Source organism: Nanorana parkeri, unplaced genomic scaffold (assembly GCF_000935625.1).
Source record: "Nanorana parkeri isolate BGI_ZX_2015 unplaced genomic scaffold, ASM93562v1 scaffold956, whole genome shotgun sequence".
Taxonomy (NCBI): domain Eukaryota; kingdom Metazoa; phylum Chordata; class Amphibia; order Anura; family Dicroglossidae; genus Nanorana; species Nanorana parkeri.
The window spans coordinates 435512-459389 of NW_017307224.1; the positions used below are offsets into that span (position 1 = coordinate 435512).

A 23878-nucleotide genomic window follows, 5' to 3' on the forward strand; every position below is an offset into this window, starting at 1 on the left:
ATATATATATATTACAAAATACAGATAAGTAAACTATAATTCAAACTATTTGTGAGATTTAATGTATTAGTTATTCTAATTTGTTTTTACTGGTTTTCCAATTCTGACTATGTAGGAAACCATTCTATATATTTGTGGCATAGAGCTGGTAATTTAAAAAAATGAATGGCCTTAAATTGTGTGATTATCTATAATCTGGGTCTGGTATTGTGGTATCATATATACAGTAAATTCATTAAAGGGTTCTCAATCTTAAAATAAATCGGACAAATTTGCTATTATTTACAAATATTTTTTAAGCGGAGGGGTATTTAAGTTAGTTTACTAAATTAGCATTATTTGTATTTGTGGTTTTTCCCTTTTTTGTGTATTTCATTTTTTTTTGTGTAGTGTTGGTTTACATTTTTAAGTAATTTTGTTATTTTCTATTTTTCTTTCTGTGAAAAATACTTATTGAGGCTGCTGAAGGGTCTTTTTTGGCAAAAGGTACTGGGTGGTTGAATGGAGATTCTATAAACTTCTTGATCCTTTCAGGGCAATACTACCAAAAACTACCAAAAAAAGTCTCCCTCATTTTATTTTTGACTCCAATGCATTTCACCACAATAGCAAGATTTTGTCAAAATCTCCTGATTTGATGCACTATGAAGGTTATTCACGGAAGAGACGAGTGATCCAGCCGTAGCTTCAGCTGATCCTTCGGCTCGCTGAGCTGTAGTGACACCCAAAGCGTGGAGAAAGGTTGGCCAGAGGGCCGACTGTTCTCCCTGCAAATGACAGCTGGGCGGAGCGAGCCATAGTCTCACGGCTCATTCCGCCCAGTTGTAATGACAGATCAGCGTTCCCAAATTACCTGGGGATGCTGATCAGTCATTAAACAACAACAACTGGGCGGAGCCGGCCATGATGTCATGTCCGTCTCTGCCCAGTTGTTGTTTTTTTTGCCCGGGACCGGCAGGAAGACTCTGGCAGGTGCCGGGCAATAGCAAACAGTTGGGCGAGCCAGCGGCGATGTCTAGCGGTATTTGCCAGCACCTGTCAGATTCTACAGTATGCGTCGGGAGTTTTTCTCGTGCGGTCGGGTCGGTGTGCATCATTTTTTGAAATTATTTTTTATTTAAGTATTGTTTGGACGCTGGATGTCATGATTGACACCAGGATTAGGTCGGTAGATCTATTTTTTGTTTTTTTTAAAATAAAAGACGTGTCAAGAACTTGTCTTTTGCTTTTTTTTCAATTAAATATTTTTTTCTAAACTCTGGCATCTTTTTTAAATTTTTAATTTAACCCTTTAGTGAATGGGTAGGGGTATATGTACCCCTTACTCATTCACAAGGGGGGGCGCATCTGGATGCCCCTTTATTAAAGGAGTACCCTGATGTGAATAAGCCCCCCTGCCTGCACCCCCACAACCAACCCCACTCAGGGCTTGAGAAAAGGCCCTTGTCCCCATCGGCACGGGAACAAGGTGCTTTTCCAATGGCGACCATGGAAAATCACCCTCTCTGTGCTGAGGGCATTTGGCCTGCTATGGGAGGGTGGGTGCTCGCTCATCCGCCCCTTTTCCTGCCCTGCCAGGCCTGTGCTTGGATCAGGGGTCTGGTTGGGAATTTCAGGGGCACCCAAGTATTTTTCCCCCTGTTTTTGGGGTGGGGTTCCTCCTTAAAATTCCTACTAGGCCTTAAGGGTCTGGTATGACTTTATGGGGAAACCCCCACACATTTTTTTAATGTTTTACTTGGTGTCCCTCCTAAAATTCCTACTAGACCTAAAGGTTCTGGTATGGTTTGGGAGGGGGACCCCACACTGTTTTTTGTTTTTTCTTTAAACTTTTTTTATTTTCTTAACTTTTTAACATTTACTAATATTTTTAACATTTATTTAAATCATTTTTAAACATTTTTCATTAGTTTTCGTTTTTTTCCATTCTGCTCGCTACCTCGGCGGCATTCGGCTATTCACTCACTGCCATTTGTCCCCTATGAGAATAGGGGCGAACGGCAGTGAGTGAGCTCCTGGAGCTACGGCTCAGCTGATCCAGAGGTTGGATCGGCTGTGTCGGACTCCTTTTGCACTTCGGCTCAGCCGAAGCGCTTTCGGGGGCCACGCAGGATCCCCTTCATCAGGCTCAGCAATAGACGCAGGATCACTTGTATTTAAACAGCAATCACAGCAGCAGCCATGTTCTTGGTATAACCATTTCCAGTGGAGGGCGTACATTTGCGTGAACCCGCTGGAAGTGGTTAAAAATACTTAAAACACATATTTCTCTGTACAGCATATCCTAAATACAATTATCTTGTTTTATATTGAACCGTTCTTTTTTATAGCAGATGCATTGTGAGCATTTTACAAAGATAATACATCACCTTGTAAACTCTAATCCATATTATTGACCTAATGCTCAACATAACAGCAACACAAAAACAATATCACTACAGCTAGAACACTGTTGTACAATTATTGATAGGATAAAGTGATTTATCCATTGGTTTAAACTCTGAAAGCATGTGGACCAAGGCCAACATATGCCTGTTATTATCACCCAGAGGTAGTCAAATGATTGAGGAAAAGGAAATAGGAAGACTTTCTGGAGATAATGGTTTAAACAACAGTGTTAGGTACTTTTAGCAACGTTTAACTTTTGACAAGTTTCTCTATCAATCAAAAACACTAAAAAAAAACTGTAAAGATGTATTGGATGCATTGTACAAAAACAAAATTGATAATTTACATGAATATTCATAAATTAAGGATAGTTTAATGATTATGATGACAATATTTGGATGAATGCTTTATTATACAGAAGATAACATAGGTTAGTGGCAGTGCTAAGACCCTGGTGCTTTGGGCAGACAACATATACAGTATAGGTTGTAGTCACAGAACGTTATCTCAATTAACATTGAGATACACTATATTACCAAAAGTATTGGGACACCCCTCCAAATCATTGGATTCAGGTGTTCCATGAAATTTCCTTGCTACTAAATATTCCACGGTCAACTGTTAGTGGTATTATAACAAAGTGGAAGCAACTGAGAACAACAGCAAATCAGCCACGAAGTGGTAAGCCACGTAAAATGACAGAGCAGGGTCAGCGCTTGCTGAAGCGCACAGTGCACAGAAGTTGCCAACTGTCTGCAGAGTCAATAGCTACAGACCTCCAAACTTCCTGTGGCCTTCATGGAATGGGTTTCCATGGCAGAGCAGCTGCAACCAAGCCAAGTGCAATGCAAAGCGTCGGATGCAGAGGTGTAAAACACGCCGCCACTGGTCTCTATAGAAGTGGAGATGTGTTTTCTAAGGTGAACAGTACTTGCCTGACTGCATTGTGCCAAGTGTAAAGTTTGGTGAATGGGGGAATTATGGTGTGGGGTTGTTTTTCAGGGGTTGGGCTTGGCCCCTTAGTTCCAGTGGAGGGAACTCTTAAGTCATCTGCATACCAAGACATTTTGGACAATTTCATGCTTCCAACTTTGTGGGCACAGTTTGGGGACGGCCCCTTCCTGTTCCAACATGACTGTGCACCAGTGCACAAAGCAAGGTCCATAAAGACATGGATGATCAAGTTTGGGGTGGAGGAACATGACTGGCCTGCACAGAGTCCTGATCTCAACCCGATAGAAGACCTTTGGGATAAATTAGAGCAGAGACTGCAAGCAAGGCCTTCTCGTCCAACATCAGTACCTGACCTCACAAAAGTTGAAGCTGTTATAGGTGCAAAGGGTGGGCCAACTCAATACTGAACCCTACGGACTAAGACTGGGATGCCATTAAAGTTCATGTGTATGTAAAGGCAGGCATCCAAATACTTTTGGTAATATAGTGTATATGTACTACTTCTTACCATGACTTCTTCACAAAAGGCAGTTAAGTGGGCATAAATACTTAGCATTCCTTATAACCTTGTTTGTCCATTGCATTATATTAAAAATTCAGGGTAATAATACACCACAAACTGAATTATGTGTTTTCCTGGATGCCATCTGCCCAATACACAGTAACTGCAGCAAAGCTGCATAGCAGCACCAGACTAAAAGAAATCTTGCTTCCTGAACAGCTCACCTCCTTTGAGAGTCACGGGACTGTTCATCATTGATGAGGAAGCTTATGGCTTCTGCCATTAAATTACCAGATCACATGGCACCTCATTGTTAGCAGCTAGGTCTTTCTCCACACCACCTTTTTAGACCTGCAAGTATTTTGGTACATTGAGTACAAATGACAACTCTCTGCTGTCCATTCACCCAGCTGAACCTACAGCCAGTAAAAGTGCTGGGTAGGGCTAATGACTCTACCATTGATATTCTGCTGTCAAGCATTGTTGGGCATAAGTCAGTGGTTCTAGCACATAAAATGTGGATGATGGTGGTGGTGGAGAAAAAAATTATGCTGTGTAATATAATTTGTTGAAGCTGAGTGATAGTCTACTGCTGGTTGATACCTATCTATTAGGTGACATGCCACACTGGGTGACTTAATGGGGTTGATTTACTAACCTTATAAACACGCCACGAACAAGTATACACCTCTGTAGTGTGTTCCCTCCCAGCATGATCTATTGGTGGAATCTAGACACCTTTGTAGTGTGTACACACCCAGCAGGTGTGTTGTGCAAAGCCCTGCAAAGCCCTGCATGAATTGCAAGGTGATGTTGTGTAAATTAGCTCTACGCTTGCGTTGATGAATGCAGGAATGTAAATGCATGAGCTAACCATTTTTGTCTAAACTGTGAAGCAGCATTATATATGCATCATGTGCATGATTTTCCCATATATGGCATTAGTGGAAATATGCTTTTAGAGACTTGCATGCCGCTATTAGAGCGGCGTGTAGCCTATGGTGCATGCTACATGACACGCACGTACGTAAATACATAAAAATACGCCATAACAGCGTGAAAATGTGACACGTTGCTCGTGTTTGGTTGATAAATACGTTTTGCTGTGTAAAAATGCACACGCAACTGGTGCGTGTGTGTGTTTAGGTTAGTAAATCACCCCCAATATGTCTCTGCTCAGTGACATAACATGCCCTCAGTGGGAGTTGTAACATAATGCATATGTACTACTGGATTACATAGTATGCTGTTGTTGAGTGATTTACAATGGCCCATATAGCAAAATAATATACAATAATTGTGAGGGTTATTCACAAAGCTGCCAAAGTCAGCCGAGTGAATAACCCAGCTGAAGTGAAGTGATCCGAATGCACTTCGGCTATTCACTTCAATCTTGTACGGCTGATTTCAGCCGTACACCGGCTAAAATCAGCCGTACATCGGCTGCCTTCACCATCGGCGTTGTCCATCGGCTGCCTGCTCGGTACCTCCGAGGTACCGAGCAGAATATAAAAAAGCAGAAAAAATATAAAAAAGTAGGAAAATTAAAAAATAAATACAAATATTTTAAAGAAAAGAAAAAAACCCAAAAATAATTTTAAAAAGCTGCATGTCGACCCAACCGCATGCGATGGACTCCCACTGCATAATGAAGCATCTGACAGATGCCAGCAAAAGAAAAAACTATTTGGCTGAGCTAGCGGTGACAGCTAGCTCTGCCCAACTGTTTCCTATTGGCCGGCACCTGCCACAGTCTTCTATCAAGTCCCGACCCTTGAATAACAGCTGGGCGCAGCCGGCCGTGACGTCACTGCTGGCCCCACCCGGTTTTTATTGTTTAATGGTAGATCAGCGTCAGGTAATTTGGGGATGCTGATCTGTCATTACTACTGGGCCGAGCGAGCCATGAGATCACGGCTGGCTCCAACCAGTTGTCATTTGCGTGGCGAAGGGTCGGCCCTTCGGCCGACCTTTCTCCATGCTTCGGCTATCACTTTGGCTAAGTCGAGCCAAAAGCATATGCCTTCAGCTCGGCTGAGCCGCTCGGCTGCATTGGGCTGCAGTACGGGCTATTGTGAATAGCCTGTACAGCAGCCCATCGGTTCGACTGAACCGAAGGGCAGAGGCAGCCGAAGCGAGCCGAAGGATCAGCCAAAGCTGGATCCTTTGGCTCTTTGGAGAATAACCCCCTGTATGATGTCATATGCTGCTGCTCATCGGCAGTCTAAGGCTACAATCTACATACAGGACTTTCTAATATTTCTTCCATGGCAAGGATGTCCACTTTTTTAAGTGGCCAGTATAGTATACTGACAGAAATGGAAGTTTATCCCTTAGGCCTTTTTTTTAGTCACTTCCAGCTTACAACAATGCAGGAGTTGAAAACAGCACTCAACAAAATATGACCCTTCATTGATTAATTTTATCACTTTTTATTTTTAAAAAGGAGGTAAGTGAGAGGTAGATATTCTGCAACATGTACATTATTAGAATTTTTGTCTTGTATATGTTTTGCAGTATAATGTAAAGTTTGCCTACTTGCTGTTTGAAAAATATTTGTTTGAAAAATATTGCTACTTACCGAATGGAATAGAGAACATTTCCATCTTTAAAGATTCTTAGGAGCTTATTATCTGTTGTAACTTCATGAAAGTTAGCGCCTTTTTCATTTGCAAAGAATAAATCAGGCTTCCATATAGAATCCAGCATAGAAGGATCTAAATCTAAAGAGTCATCTGGATATTCGCTGTATGCAAGACGTGGGTCATTCCACTTCTGTCGCAGGAAGATATTCAAGCGGTAGTCCTGTAAAATAAAAGAAACGGATATATGTATAATATACTTTAACCTCTAGTTTTAAGAAAAAGAGAAGATATGGAGCAGAATGGACATAACAGTTAAAAAAACATCATACCAACTCCATTATGTAATTAAAGCCAGCAATGGATAGCAGTCCAGTCTCTGAACCCAGTTGTTAAGATTTAGGACCCATTCAAACTTCTCTGATCCTGTGCGTTGCAATAAGGCACACACATTAACATGTATGTTGTCACATCTTATCATGCATTGCATTTAGGTAGCCCATTAGTAACGCACAGGAACAGACCAAAAAAAGAATTTTGTCCAACGATGTGTACCACAATGCATAGTAGTGTGCATTGTGGTGCACTGCCATGCATTTGCATCTGAACTGTATTACCTTAGTGCACTGTGATTCCATTAAAAATGCACCACAAAACACCCGATCACAAAGATGTGTATCAGCCCTAAGGAGAAGAGGAACTATGGCTCTTTGGCAAGGGTTAGATGATTTTTTAAAAACCTTTTTAGCTCTTGTACCTGTATAACCCAAAAGGACCAGAGCATTTTTACATAACAACTACCTGTTCTGGTACAAACCATGGGGAAGTTATTTGTAAATTAATTAAAGGCTTTTAAAAAAAAAAAACACAGGAAAAAAATTAAATATTAATAGTAAAAATAAATACAAATGAAAATCAGCAAAGAGACAATAGCAAAGAGAAGGGGAGCAGGGGAGGTAGAAGTTAATTAGGGCTGAAATACTCAATACAAAGAAATAATACATTGTTACCTTGTATTTACTCAATGACACTTGCAGACTATCTGCAAGTGTCATTTTACACAGGAGTGGTCACATTTTGACAGTCATTGCTGCTGTGTAATACAAAACAAAACAAAACAAATCTCATCTGTCATTTTGAGAGATGGTATCTACTAATAATAACGATACTGGTTGGTCAGCACCAGTGCTGGGGATAGCATGCTTGTATATCGTGCTTATACTAGCTAGGTAGCAGTGCAATCAACTTACATCCTAGCTTACATGCAAGGTATCACATTGTTATATCAGTTTACTAATGCTTTATTAGTAAACCTTTATTAATTATTGTTTTATTTCAATTTTGAAGATTGAAGAGTATAAACAAATTATTAAACCTTACTCTCTGCCCCTTTTGTGTTTTCCAACCTTTAAAATAAATTAGATGTTAAAAAAAAACATGCAGATTCAAGCTGAGACTGATCTAAGATCGCTTCTTAAAACCAGAAAATTATAAAACAAATGCATTTTTGCAGTTTGCCACAATTTTTTTATCTTGTTTAAAATAAATTGCATTTCAAAAGTTATGTAACTCACAATGAAAGCAGCTTTAATTTCCAAAAATAATTTCTTATCACACTGGCTTGTAAAGTAAATCAATAAAATACATCAGAAAGTGGACATTTGACTAAAATCACATCAGCATACAACAATAAATAGCTAAATAAACATATTTTTATTACAATTTCTTTGTTTCCATTTCCTGGTCCACTTTGGCACAAATTATGTAAGTGCCCAACCATTACATCCTGGGAAGGTTACATCAGCAGTGCATTGCTGGGAAATCTCATCTGTAATCTCACAAGATCTCAGAAAAAGGCATTTTCTCTCCCCTGAGATCATGTGCATGGTCACATGCCTTAGTCACATGTGCCTGAGTTCTGGGAAGTAAAGGGAGATTTAGTATCCTGCCTTTAGTTTAATAGCCATTGGGAGAAGAATGGGGAGGAAACACAATAAGGTATGCAAACAATACAAAGCCTGCACTTATCTAGAAGTATCTGTTTGTAGATTGTCATTGCTGAACATTTCTAAAGTTGCCTTTGTTGTTATTTTTCAGATATGGGTAAAGTTCCTCTTTAGGGTTCTAACAAAAAGGAAAACTGAGAGTAGGTATACATATATGAATAAGGGATACAAAAACTAATCATACAAGGCTGAATTATTAAAGTGGAAGAAAAATATTTGTAAAACAAATTGCTGACAGGAAGATTTGTCATAGCAAAAGAGACTCTTTTGCCGAGGATTCTGTTACCTACCTGTCAGCAATTTTATTTTCTGTGCACTGAGCTGTGCATGCAGAGCTCAGTGCACAGACCCAGTATGCCAGGATAATGTACCTCCTCTTCACATGCGTGGAGTTACATCATTGGGGTCCAGCTAATAAAGAGGCCAAAGATGTCTAACCTGGAAGAAGACCCGGTGAAGATAGCAGCATGGGCGATGGAGGGGAGAGCAGACAGTGCAGCACTGGAGGGAATCGTTTCTAAGGTAAGTCAGCTGTGATATGCAACAATGCTGTGCATATTAGCACATTATGGCAAACACTACTGCAACAGCTTTTTTAATACCCTGCTTTACTTCCACTTTAAGATTAAGTCCAATTTGAGGGCACATGCGTATGGCTGGTGATGGCGGGTGGTTTGTGAGACGGCTCTGCTGCTCCTTCAGACAAACTCAACATTAGCTCGAGGCTGAGTGCCTCTCAACTACCGAGCACGTAACCTCCACCCTCGGTGGACACTGATTATGCCGCATTCCGGATCTCGGGGCACCCACACTGAAGCCCTAGCCCCGGCCACGGCCAAGATTACGCCTCCAACTACCTCACACATGTCTTCCATCCAGGCCGCTTCTGCCTCAAGCAGTGACATGGATGACGCTGGGTTAGCAGATTCTCATCCACAAAAGCGATCCCATTCTGCTCTTCTGCAACAGTTTGATGCTATGTTGCAGAAGGCGCTGCAATCAGCCTCTAAGCAGATAACCAATAGATTGCTGGAAGAGATACGGGATATCAGCCACCGTACTGCAGCCCTCAAGGACAAGTATGAGGATCTATCTAGCGATTTCACTGACTTCAATAAGGAACTGGATTCCCTCTGCGATGAGAACAAAACCCTGCTCTCTAAACTCGAAGACCTGGAGAACGGTCCCGTCGCTCGAATCTTCAGATTCGAGGCCTTCCAGAACACGTTACCGACTTCTTCTCCACCACCCTCATGCTTTTCCAGGAGCTGGCTCCCAAAATCCCACCAGAAAAATTCGAAATTGATCGCGTTCATAGAATGCTTACCCGCAGGAAGGTGGATGGCTCGCCTTGTGACATACTTGTGAAGCAGCACTTCTTCCACACGAAGGAATAGTTGCTTGCGATTGTGAGAACCAAGGCCTCCCAGGCTCTGTTGATTTTTCAAGGCAACGAATACCAGCTCTTTACCGACCTGGCCCCTTCTACCATCTCCAAACGTAAAACGAAGAGGCCTTGTCTGGATATGCTTATTAAATGTCACATCCCATACAAATGAGGACATCCATTCCGTCTCCTCTTCTCACACGAAGGTAGGTAGCACTCTTGTGGCACCCTGGAAGAAGCTCAATCCAAATTTACCGGTCTGGGCATCAGGGATCCTCACCCTGCATTGCACCCTTCTCCTAACCTGCCAACCTCTACCTCCAAACGATCCCGCAGCGACTCTGACCACAAGCATTCCGGGGATTTCCACGGCCCTGTGGTCAAGATGGTTGCCCGATCAGGCTGTCTGGATTGACAGTGCTGTCACCTGCCTCAGGTACTTCTATTTGTCTACTGTTGCCATTTTTGGAATGTTTTCCACACCTTAGCTTGGAACAGTTTACTCTAAACTTTTTACTGGACTTTCTCCTTTAGTATCCTAATGGCCTCTAAGATGTAATTTTTCCTCTGCCTCATTTTCCTGGATGCTAGATGTCCCTTGCTCAGGAACGTCTACCTAACCCCTCTAGAAATATGGATCCCATGCCCCTACCGAGATCCTAACGGGTATTTCATCTGCGACCACCTGTAATGGATCCTGGGGACGCCGGCGTTCCGAGTCACGGAACCGAGCAGAAGCTCCGCCCCCGGGCCGACGATGTCAGGCGAGACCGCCCCCGGCCTCGTCATAAGCCGCGACCACACAACTGTCTGGCGTTCCAGCAACCCCATTTGGACGCCCGACGAGTGCCGGCCTCCTTGCTTGCAGTTCCAATCACCACGAACCTTTCGCAGCAGCATCCACCCGAGAGCTGACCCCCAGCTGACAACCCCCCTTGGGCTCTCTGCGCTAGCGTGGCCAGGATTACTCCTACCCAAACATCAGGACGCCTAACCGCAAGTATTCCCCTCTGGGTTGATACCCACAGGGGATTTAACTGTCTGCTGTAGCTTGTCTGGGATTCGTATGTACTGTTGCATTGAAGATATGGGGAGCCTGCCCTCTGCTGGTGACTAAAGATTTTGCCTTCTATACTGAGACTATACTGATTCTGTGGAACACTTGTTACATACCTGCTTTAATGAACTGTGATACTACGTGCTTAACATATGTGAGGTGAACATATAAAGTTACACAAACAACAGGTTCATTGCTATATAACTGATTGGGACACCAACATATTGGGGTTATGTGAATAGAACATAACTACCACAGAAGTGCATTGCTGTGTGAAGTAACATTGGTGAAGCCTATCACTTCCTCTCTTGTTCCTAGAGACCACTCCTTATTGCCGCAATTCCTTAATACTAATTACTTTAGGTGTAGCAAGCTTAGTTAGGTTGGAAGATAGACTGATGATGCACTGAGCTTGCTTGGCAATATTAAACCTTGCCATCACGTACTCCTGGGCTAGAGCACGTGACTGTTAACGTGTCTCCGCAGCTGAGCTCCATCTTCCTATTAAATAGATTATTACACCACCTACCCCTGTCTTGTTCTGCCACAGTACTATTCAGCTTTGTTTTTGCTCCACTAGACCCTTCTCATGACTATCTGGACTGGACACTGGACTGTGCTCTCCTCATTGTGCCCACCACCCTTCTTCCATAAATCTGCTGGATGATTCCTATGCTCTCTTCTTCAACGCTCTTTTGCCCCTTCTCCAAAATATGTGCACGGACCCCATTCCTTAATCATTATTCATTTTGACCCCTTCTCTCTCAAGTGTACTACTTTTATAACGTTTTCACTAAGACTGCACCGTCCAAGATTATTACAGTTTCAGGTCTATTTTGAGTTTGCTCTTATTTGTACATATGTATAAAGTGCCATGGCCCAGGTTTTGCTTAGTTTTTCTGTTGTGTTTTGGCATCAGCCTTGATGATTCCAAATTCTTTCCATACCCTTCATTGATTTTTCTACTGCTACCCCTATATTTTTCCTATCTCTAGCACCACACATATCTTGCCTAGTGCCAGTGCTAAGCTAATACCTGGTTTTCCGAAGCGTTCACCCTGGTGCCCACAGGCTACTTCTTTCATTTTGACCACGTTTGTTCAGTTTTTCCATTTTTCCATTTCTTCCTCTCAATGCTGGTATTTCACAGATGTACCCTTTCCCTACAATGGCACTTTGTAATACGAATGTCCCAACACACCGTAGATATGGTGTAGCCTTATTGGCATATCATATTGTTTCTACCGTTTTATTGTGTCTAGAATTTCTGATTATAGGTTTGTCCGGGGGGAGTATGTCATTGTGTTCCCCTGACCTTGGGTGGTTAGGATTCTGTGACCCCTTCCGCCCAACGTTTCCTATACATTGCGGATTTTCCCACTTGTGGTTAGTACAGCCTTGTGTTGTTATGTTTGTTTATCCTTTCTGGCTTGTCCTTTCCTCTATTTCTTCTTTTCTCCCCTTCCTTCTCGCTCACCTTTCTTGCCTCCCTCTTTTTCAGGCTGTGTGTGGTGGAAGGTCACCATGCAACTCAGGGTTGGGGGCTCTCTGGTTGGTGAGTTTGTCTGGAGCTTTTTTCTTCTAGATCATCGATGACCCTCAAAATCTTAACCCTAAGCGTCCAGGGATTTAACTCCCTTAATAAGCGCACGCAAGGTTTTCGTTTTTTTTTTAGATCTTCCCATGCAGACATCATCTGCCTGCAGGATGTTAATTTTTCTAGATCCTCATGCCCTAAATATTTTAGCTCCTAATTCCCTCATATATTTGGTAAATGATACCTGGAAACACAAAGGTGTCTTGATTGGTTTTCGCTGCTCAGTGAATTTTGTCTGTCACCCCAGAGCTCGTGATCCCTCAGGCAGATTTTTGATCCTCACTGGCCTCCTCCACGATATGGAAGTTACTCTGGTCTCCTATTATGCCCAAACACTGACCAAATTGCCTTCTTTACATATCTCTTCTCTAAACTGGAGTCCCAATGCTCAGGATCCAAAATCATGTGTGGGGATTCTAACCTTGTTCTCTTTCCTCATAGAGACAAATTCAAAGATTCTCCAGCATTCTTGCACCCCGACAAATCGTTCTGGTATCTTCTCTCTGGGCATTCGCTCATCGACTGCTGGAGGGAGGTAAACCCATTTAAGGTTGACATTCACATCCCCACAATGTCTTTTCACAGGATCAACCATGTCTTTCTCGCCACTCACTTATTACCTTCCATACTCCAGTCCCACATCCCCTCTGTCCTTTGGTTGGATCACCCTGCTGTCACTCTGCTACGCTCTGACTTGTCCCCTAAAAACACTTCATTGAATTGGACTCTAAATTACTCTTTAATTTCCGATCCCACCAGTAGAAAGGCCATTGCCTCTTATTTGGCAGATTATGTGACTCTCAATAGATCTCCAGAGATCTCCTGTGTTTAGAGGGAAACTCATACAGGTATCTTCTCAACTTAGGTAAGAGCTTTTTCAACGCCTGACTTTTCTTGAGCAGGACTTCCAGTCTTGTGCGAAAGCTTTTATTCTTCACCCTTCGCCCTGTAATAAAACAAAATTGGAATCGGCATGTCATGCTCTCAATCTTTTACTGACTGATCATGCCACTAAACAACTGCATCGAACAGCGCATAAATACTACCTTAAGGACAACAGGGCTGACTACCTCTTGGGCCATAGATTGCTCTCTCTTGACCTAACGTTCAAGCCCATCAAGTTATGTACACCTTTGGGTTCTCATACCTGTAACCCAGTTAACATTCTTGACCTTTTTCACCGACACCTCTCCTCCTTATACTCAGCTATGGGCAGCTTCTCTACTACAGCACTACTTTTTTGAGGGGCTCCCTCGCCCGTCTCTCTCGTCAGAGCAGGTCGAATCCTTCAAGGAACCCATAACAGAGTAGGAAATACTACATGCCATTGCCTCACTTCCTCGTGGTAAGAGACCAGGCCTGGATGGCTTTACAGCCATTCTCATTGCTCTAACTTTAGGCCCATCTCTTTACTCAATGTGGATATTAAATTGCTAGCTAAGATTTTGGCGTGTAGACTAAACCTTGTGCTTGGTCAACTTGTAGTTAATAAACAGGTTGGATTTATCCCAACTAGACAGGCCAGTTAAAAAATTAGGTGTATTACTCTTCTTATGCATGGTGCCAAGACCAAAGGTATCCCAGCAAAGCTTTTGTCACTGAACATTAGAAAAGCCTTCGACAAAGTGTCTTGGCCTTATCTCTTTTATTTCCTGCGTCAATGGGGTTTTGATCAACACTTCCTTTCCTGGATAGCGTCCTTATATCACCATCCCCTAGCCTCTGTTAAGTAGTCTGGTTACCGCTCACCAACTCTTTACCTTGGTCTTGGAATTCTTAATTAACAAGAGTCGTACTTCTCATGATGTCTCTGGCATATCTTATGCTGGTACCGAACACAAAATCTGTTTGTTTGTGGATGATGCCCTACTACTCCTGACTAACCCTATTGTTTTTTTGCCTAACTTTGCGAGTATTCTTACCGACTTCACTTATATTTCTGGCCTTTGTGTTAATTAATCCAAGTCTACATTTCTCTACCAACTTCCTTGACAGTGAACTTGCAAGGAAGTTTCCCTTATTGATGGTCAACAGACTCCTTCACTTACCTGGGAATTAAACTGACCCCATCCTATTAAACCCTGCATGTGGGGTTTAACCCTGGAAGTCTTGGGATGTCTTTGGAAAGTCTTGGGATAGTCCTAACTATCTTGGGATGATCTCAAAGCTTACGGGATTACTTTAAACATGGACTACCTACCGCATTTTATGGCTGGGCAGAATTGCGGTAGTGCAAATGTCCTTTTGTTACCCAAACTCTTGCACCTATCATGGGGCTTACCGATTGAGATCCCTCCTTCAACTCTTTACTCAGTATAGTCACAAGTCTTCCACTTTATTCTAAACACCCGAGGGTCTCACATCAAACTCTTTACCTTTAAAAGTTCCAAGGTGGTTTGGGAGTACCTGATCTCTCAAAATATTACCTGGCTGCCCAGGTTGGGATCCTCACTAAGTATCATGCCACAAACGAGATCCCATGCTGGGGGGATATTGAGGAATCATTTTTGAAACTGACCTCTGTTGCCAATCTTCTTTGGCTGTCCCCCAAGCACAGACCTCCTCTGCTTAACCCGATTACCTCCCTCTCTCTTTGTCTCATGGGCAGGATGAAAGTGATTGCTGGTTTAGTTTCCCCAGAACATACTTCTGCTATCCTTCCTGCACAACCCTTGCTTCCTCCCAGCTTATTCTAACCCCTCCTATTTAGCTGCATGGTCTACATGAGACCTCACACATCTCTGGAGGTTCAAAACTGAATCTAGTGTGAAAATGTTCCCTTACTTATGGGAGACATATTGTATCCCTACTGGAGAGCTTTTCTGTTACCTCCAGATTAAGAACTTTATTACTAAACAGGCTCCACAATTGTCTTCTCCTAGGAAACTATTCACCTTGAAATGGATCTGCCGAGATCAACTTTTTGGGATCGCATTTTATGCCTACTCTCCTCTATATTGCATAATTTTGTCATTCTTAATTGTAAGCTGGAAGACCTTCCCTCCGCTGCATTTAAACTCTCTCTCCACATTTTGACTGCAGTAAAATGGGAGATAGCTAAGTCTTGGCTATCTAATACTTTGAGCATCTCCAGTGTCAAACGCCATTTCAACTTGGTAATGTCCACATGAGAAGCGTACGGTACCATGTGTAAGTTTGAGAAAATTTGGTTCCCTTAGGTCAAGAAATACTTTCCTTCTGATTCCCACTGTCCCCTCCTTACGTTGTAACTACGTACATCTGATACTTTATTTATGGTTTTTGCCCCTTTTCCCACACATGGCCTTCCTCTTCATTCTCTTTCTTTCCTCTCTCTTTTCTTCCTTCTCCACCTTTTGCTCTCTTTCCCCTTATTTATGTGCATCCAGTTTTCAGGACTGGCTACTATTTATGCTTACGATTGACCTTAATTGTGGCCCTCATATTGATAAGCCTAGTTTTTATAGCTGCTCCAATCACCACACCATTTTATATGCATTTGCCTTAGATTTCCGACGGTCAACACAGATGTGAAGGTCCTTCTATGTGCCTTCTGTACTCCTATTAGGACTATTGGCATACTCACAGGGTTATTCACAAAAGGGGGAAGGGTTTGGAGAAGTCTATCGCATCTTGATACATAAATCTTTAGATTGATCTTTGATGTGGTCCTGACGACCTGTACTTCTATTTCTTATATTGTATTTTTGCACATTTACAGTTTATATCCTCTATGCTGTTTGTTTTATATCTTGTATTCTGCATTCTTTAACCTCTTGCCGTCCGCCCGTTAAGAAAAAACGGACGGACGGCAGACTCGCATCAGCGGGTTGCCGTCTCCAGACAGCATTTTTTTCCTGCTTGCGCGCGCCCCCTAGCGCGCGCACGGGCAGGACGTTTACCCGACGTGACCCCGTCTTTTGTATTTTACCAAAAAATTGGGTAATAATAAACGTTTTAGAATTTATTATAGGGGAAACTGTTTTTTAAAAAAACATTTCTGTAATTTTTCCTTAATATATTCAAAAATAAAAACCCCAGTGGTGAATAAATACCACCAAAATAAAGCTCTATGTGTCCCCAAAAAAGGGTATAAAATTCATTTCAGTACAGCGCTGCATGACGGAATAAATGTCAGTCAAAGTACCGCAGCGCTGAATACTGAAAAATGGCCTGGATGGGAAGGGGGTTTAACACCCCGGATGTCAACTGGTTAACAAAAATGTAAACAAATAAAAGGTTAAGTCCAATTTGTACCTAAAAATATCAGATTGCAGAAATAATTTTGACTGTAAACAATTCACAAAAACATAAATATATTCATTTAGATTTGTCCAATCTGCAAAGAATAATACAATTTATTAATCACAGTTGTCTGGATGCTGAATTGTGTAATTATCTGCACATAATTCAGATCTTCATAGAAATATGCAGGCAAACCTTTTATTGTTTGCTAATTCTCAACGAAGAATCAACAAATTGTAAATTTTTGGTTTACCAGAATATTGCTATGCAAATTTGTGTGATGAGCAGACAATTACACAATTCAGGATCCAGACAGTTGTGATTATAAAATTGTTTCATTTTTTGATTATTTCAAATCTGCAGTAATGTATTATGATGATTATAACAGTTTGCAGTTTACCCATTTGCCTCGTCTTTGAATCAATATGTTCAACTACATTGTACATCACTGTAAAATCTATATAGAATAAATACCTGGAAGGAGAGAGAGAGAGAGAGAGAGAGAGAGAGAGAGAGAGAAAGAGAGAGATCCTTGAGCTCTGTATTTTATAAAATACTTTTTTTTATGGTTGCTGTCTGGATATTATAATTATTGTTTAATGTCCATATTCAGACAGTCTACTTCTATTTTCACAGTCATTTTCTACATTACTTCATTCTCCAAACCCAGCAGCCAACTTATAATGACTTACTGAGCAGTCTGGTATGACATCAGGAGCACACTATTATTATCTGCAAAAAGCCGAAGGGGCTTTATAATAAAGACATAGATTAATCATAGGCATTTACTTGTTATGCAGGGAGCTATTAGGAAATCTCTGCCAATGGGCAAACTGGATTTTTAGTTCTATGTCTATGTGACTAGACATGATTTAAAAACAAAGGTCTAAAAGACATGAATATAAACTATTTTTTTTTATTCAAAAAAATCTAAAAATGCCAATTTGAATTAGACTCTTGTATGATAAAATGTTTCTACTTCATTTAGCTGTTGGGCACATGCCTCCTGCAGACCTAATTAGAAGACCAATGGCCAACTGAAACAATGCACATGGCAAGCTGACAACGCTGCTGGCAATTGTGTGGCAGTGCAAAAGAAATGCTGTTACTGGCAGGATCTCGAGGTCAAAAGATTCAAAGAAAACATTTTAATTAACAACTGTACACAGTAAGGCATGATGCCAATCATAGTGTAAAAATCAATTTACAGTTTGTATGCACTTTAATGGTCAGTTCACACCAATTGCGGTGTGTTCCAGTGTGGTAGCTGCTGGAACACACTGTAATTGCACTCTAAACTCCCCACTTCATTCTGGGGCTGGCGGAGCCATGGCTGTGCATTGAAGTCAAGCGTGCTACATTTTTTGGCGTTTGCATTGAACCAGATCGCACCGCAATTGGTGTTAACTGGCCATAAATTGTATGGGGCAAAGTTTAATGTCTTAGTGGGAGATTTAGGGGTCTATTCACAAAGCTGCCAAGGGCAGCCGAGTGTAATTTTACATCTCAAATCAGGTACAACATAATGGTGCTGTTCAGAAGATATAAGTGTGACTTTATCAAAAAAACAACCTTGATGCTGGGCCACATGCAATTGATGCAATTGATCTTTCTACAATCCAATACAGATAGTATGTAGACATGCACTTTCTGTGAATCACACACTACAAGTGTCTCTGTCATAAGATAATAATGGGACTTTACAGGAAAATGTAGTTATTGGGGGGGGGATTCATACATTCCGCTGTCTTATTGTCATCTAATACCGGGGCACACAGTTTTCAAATATATAGCATCACCTTATGCATCATCTTAGAGAGTTGTTCCTTTCTTTAGCCACATATGCAAGCAAGATTTGAATATCAAAAGGACAAGGTTGGCAGAACAAAACTCCACAATATTTTTGTAGGCAGTTATTCAATGGCCGCTTCTGCAGTATCATGCACGTTTTACATTTCCATAAGTGCAGAATGCTTGTTGTTTAGGTAATACCCTTTATTGGCTAACTTAAGTTATTGTAGATGCAAGCTTTTGGAACCCCCGCAATATCTTTCTTTATTCTTTGTAAAATTCAGTTACATTTCCGAAGCATAGGTAACCTAGAAAAGCATCCAGCCAGATTCCAAAATGGGTCATTTTACTGCAAGTTAAAAAATGACTGGCTGTTATGGCAAATCCATTATTTGTTCTTCTGTAGTAGAGTTTATAAATGAGTGCCAATGGAACACATTTGTGTATTATGAGAAGCTACAAAGTGACATTACTAAATTGGTTTTTCAGTCTTTACCACTGTACAACGTTCAGTCATTAACATATATATGTCTTCTAATGACTTTACTAAAACCATTGTTAACTTATAACTAATATGACATATCAACTTTTCTGCTCATTTTATTAAAATATATTGGTCTTTTGAAAGCAAATCTGAGTATTACTAGGATTAAGAAAAGGATTTTGATGATGTGTATCATAACCATTTTGCTTCTCTTCGTAATTGAAAAATGCTCATAATCTGAAAACCTCAGGAAGATTATTTCATATGCCATTGGCTGCAGGGAATTTAACATAATCTGATGGCAATGTGGAGGCATGCATTAAATCTGAACAATTGGATACTAGATGCTGTATTGTTGTATGTCTACACAAGTTGTTCTATAAAATAAAATAACATTGGTAACTTTAAATAAAAGCCTAGTGTACCATGCCCATCCCCATTTCTGTGAAGGCCACCCTTTTTGGGGATCCAAGTATTATCTCTGAAAGTAGAGACAGATATTAAAAAACTCTCTTGTAGTCAGTCAGAAGAGATTCTTGATTGTTTTCTATGACTTACTTTAGTTTGCATACACACATTGCTCCTTTTACATAATGGAGAATTATAACTATGTAGTACCAGTCTGATCCAATGTTCACTAAATGGTTAACACATCAGAAAAGTGAGTCACTAATATACTGTATGTATTATTAGTAGCAAGAACATTGCCTATAGTGCATTTATTGCAGAACATGTTTGAGATTCTGGGGCTTATTTACTAAAGGCAAATAGGCTGTGCACCTTGCATGGGAATTTGTGCTTTGCAAGGGAATTATTTTGCAACTGTATTTTTGCTTGCACATGGTTGGATGATGGCAGTCAGCAGAGTTTTACTGTATTTACTAAGCTAAAGTTAAAATTCCCTTACAAGTGCACATTGCCTTGCACAGTAAGCAGACTTTTTGCCTTTAGTAAATTACCCCAATATGTTTTTGTTTGATGTTATACAACACATAAAGGGTTATTCACAAAACTGTCGCAGGCAGCCGAGTGAATAACTGAGCCGAAGTGAACAGAGCAGAACGAAGTTCGGCTATTCACTTCGGCTCAGTACGGCTGATTTCAGCCGGACATCGGCTGAAATCAGCCGGACATCGACCGCTTTCAGTTAGCCGAACATGCTTTGCATGTTCAGCTGAGCCGAAGTGCAGAGGGACTTTGACTCATCTGGATTGGCTGAGCCAAAACTCCGGCAGCTCACTCGCTGCCGTTCGTCCCTATTCTCATAGGGGCCAAATGGCAGTAAGTGAATAGCTGAATGCCGCCGAGCGGCATTCGACTCGGCTATTCTGCTCGCTACCTCCATGTACCGGGCAGAATAAGAAATAAGTGCAAAGAATGAAAAAAAAGGGTGAAAAATTTCCCATTTCCATTTCAGTTCCATTATATGGAATGCATAACATGTACTCTACTTTTTTTATAAACATTTCTATTATTACAATGGAAAAATAACAATCAGTAACAGTGTCAAGAACACAACTGAATGAGTTCACCACAGAAGGTTAGCATTCTGATAATTACATTGTTAAATTTTGATGCCTGCATGTTTTCTGTTTTAATGGTAGAAGTGGCAGTGGCCTTCATATCATATATGTGTAGAATTATATCATGGCAACTGTTTTAAAGGTAGCACCAGATCCAGCTAAATGTTATATTTTATCTTCATTTAGGTTAAAGCTGCTTATTATTCTTCTGATTCAACCATCCATAATCTGTTACCTATTTTTTGTTAAATAATGCAAATGAAAATGTAATCATATACTATATATGCTTTGAACATTTCTTTCTGTGTCTTTTATTGTACTTCATTTAATCAAATTGACAATATTCAAATGCTCATGGTTATTTCTGCTATGATAACACTATAGCAAGTAAGCTGTTCACTTTGCATGGGAATTTGCACTTGTAGGGGATTTTTCCCTTAGCATAGTGAATGTGATAGAAACTCACTTTGCAAACAATACCCAATTACATGCAAGGCAAATAAAAAACAGTATTTTGACTTCCGGTTCCAGCGCCAGATGACTTAAACGTGTCTCCCGGAGCTCCGTCCCGCCGATCGCCGAACACCCCCGAACCCAGCCGATCTTATCATACAATAGTCACCGTGACCTACCCGCACAGCAGGGGATACAGTACGGTCTATGGATCGCTATCTTTCGCGAGCACAGCCAACCAGGAAAGCCTTGGAACAGTCTCTCACAGACGACAGGGACAAATTCAAGATGGCCGCCAATGTCACTCAGCAATCTGACCTAACGATGGATCTCTCTGGTGAGTCACAGCCACCTCCCCTACAGGGACAAATAGACTACCAGACATTGGCTGCAGCTGTTGCCTCCCACTTAAAGCCAGACCTGGCCCATATTATCGCAGACTCTCTGCAGCAGCATCTAGGGAAACTAAATGCAGCACTGACATCACAAGGAAATCAAATCAAGCAAATTGAAAATAGAGTGAATGATCTAGATGATCTGTCATTTTTCACACATAAAAAACTAGATCAAATGTCTAAAACAGTCAAAAATCTTTGTGATATAGTGGATGATTTGGAAAATCGTTCCCGCAGGAATAACATAAGGGTCATAGGCCTACCTGAATCTGTCAAGCCAGCTGACCTCGCCCACTTTTGTTCATCAGTCATACCACAGGCACTGGGATCAGCACAGCCTTATAAAGTGGAGAGGGCACACAGAGTGGGCTCCCCTAGAGATGACATCAATGCTAAACCCAGGCCAGTGATTGTCCGATATCTGGACTATTCTGAAAAAAATCTAGTACTCCAGACTTACCGCTCACAACGCAATCTGGTAGTGGGGGGGCACAAGTTACTATTATTCGCCGACTATTCAGCTGAACTTACGAAGCAGCGGGAAGCCTTCCACGAGGTGTGTCAGCTGCTGGTGAACAAACGGCTTAAATTTTCCCTCGCATACCCGGCAACGCTGAAACTCTCCTCTCCAGAGGGGAGACCACTACAATTTACAAAACAGTATTTTTGCTTAAACGTGTTTTGATGATGGAAGTCAGCAGAGTTTTGCCTTTTTCACTAACCTAAAGGAAACTTTCCCTGCAAAGAGAAAATTCCTTTGCAAAGTGAACAGCCTATTTGTCTTTAGTAAATCAGCCCCTATATGTCTTTTAATACAAGAAAGTATTTTGCTTGCTTTAGGAACTGCAGCTTGGCATTACATGCTATTATTAGGCCTTTGGTCTACCAAAACAGCCAGATACTTCTTAATTACTGACTCCTCCATTTGTGCGCCCCCAAGAATGTATGATGCATGCATGTTTTTGGTCCCCACAAACCAAACCATAGTTCATTGCCCGTGCAGATCACTTGTACAGAAACAAGCCCCAGCTTCCCCCACTCTACATATAACCCTGCTTGCTCAAAGCAGGGCTAAATGAAGAAAAAAAACACCCGCCCGAAGCCCGGAACTGCATGTCCCATGTGTCAGGCGATAGGAATTCCACACCCCTGCAGTGGTGCCCCTTCAGACCGGCGCTTGGGGGTAAGTGGCCTCCCCTCGCTATGCCACTGCTTATGCTATTGTTTTCTAGTAAACACTTGCGTATATGTTCCTTTAGCAAATGCTCAAGTATCTTCATGACTATAGAAATCATGCTTATATGTCTGTAGTTAATTGGTAAAGACTCTGAGCCCTTTTTAAATATAGGCACCACATTGGCCTTGTGCCAATTCATTGGTACCAAGATAGGCAATAAAGAGTCTCTAAAGATCAGAAACAAGGCCTTTGAAATAGCAAACATCAATTTATTGAGGACACGCAGGTATAAGCCATCTGGTCCGGGTGCTTTATTTACCTTTTCCTTGTCTATTTCTGGAACATATCAATTTTGAGGCATTGTGGTTCATTTGAGGGTGTTTCACTATCATCTCCATTATAGACTTCGGTTCCACCATTTTTCCTTGTGTACACAAAGCTGAAGAATGTCTTTAATAGATCTGCCTTCATTTTGCCCCCATTTACCAACTATTATTTTGTATCAGGCCTATATACTACAATCTGATCTTTTTACAAGTAATATATATATAGAGTTTTTTTCAGGTTTCTCTTACTCTTTTTGGCAACCTGTCATTCATTTTGAATTGTTGTTATCTTGATATACTTTTTTTTTATATTCTTTATTTGTAAGCACAAGGGTATGATACAGAAGACAGAGAATCCAGTTGCCCGAAGGCTGCACATATGCATATAACAGCAACAAAATAAACCAAACTAGCATAGCAGTTACCGAGCTAGTGCAGTCTCAGCCATCTTACACCTCAGATCAGCCCATCATCTTGATATACTTTTTACATATTTTGGTATATGCTTTGTAACTTTCAAATGATGAAAAGTGTTACTACATTTTTATATTTTTTTTCAATGCAATTTTCTTATTCTTTATGGCTTTTTTTAACAATGGACTTGAGCCACATGGGTTTTATTTTAAGCCTTTCAAACTTATTGCCCATGGGAATATATTTTGCAGTGTGCTTGCACACAGTCATTTTGAAACATTCCCATTTCTGTTCTATATTCTTTGATGACAATATTTCCTCCACATCATAACTGTTTGGCTTTAAGCCATAGAAAGGCTTACATAAAAGTACCTAATTATGAGCGTCAATCCTGATCTGTAATTTGCTGTACCATATCTCATCAGACAACTATGAATTATACAAGCAAAATATTGTTATTTATTTAAAATGTTAAATACATGTGAATTCAATTATTGCTCCTTCTTTTGCACTATTTACCATTGCAGTTTCCCAAATCATTGTGCTGTGATGTTAGCTTAGGCATTTAACGTTCATTTAAAAAAAAATGCAGTTGGTGGCTCATATTTCTAATATATG

At 41.0% G+C, this 23878-nt stretch overlaps 1 protein-coding gene across 1 annotated transcript in view; it reads right to left on the bottom strand.

Annotated features, from left to right (window-relative positions):
- The window catches only part of GLRA3 (glycine receptor alpha 3), a 145243-nt gene that overhangs the window by 30262 nt on the left and 91103 nt on the right, over positions 1-23878 (bottom strand). The window contains exon 4 of the mRNA XM_018566521.1: positions 6426-6649. Within this exon, the coding sequence (XP_018422023.1) occupies positions 6426-6649 (224 nt within the window). The remainder of the gene's footprint in view (positions 1-6425; positions 6650-23878) is intronic.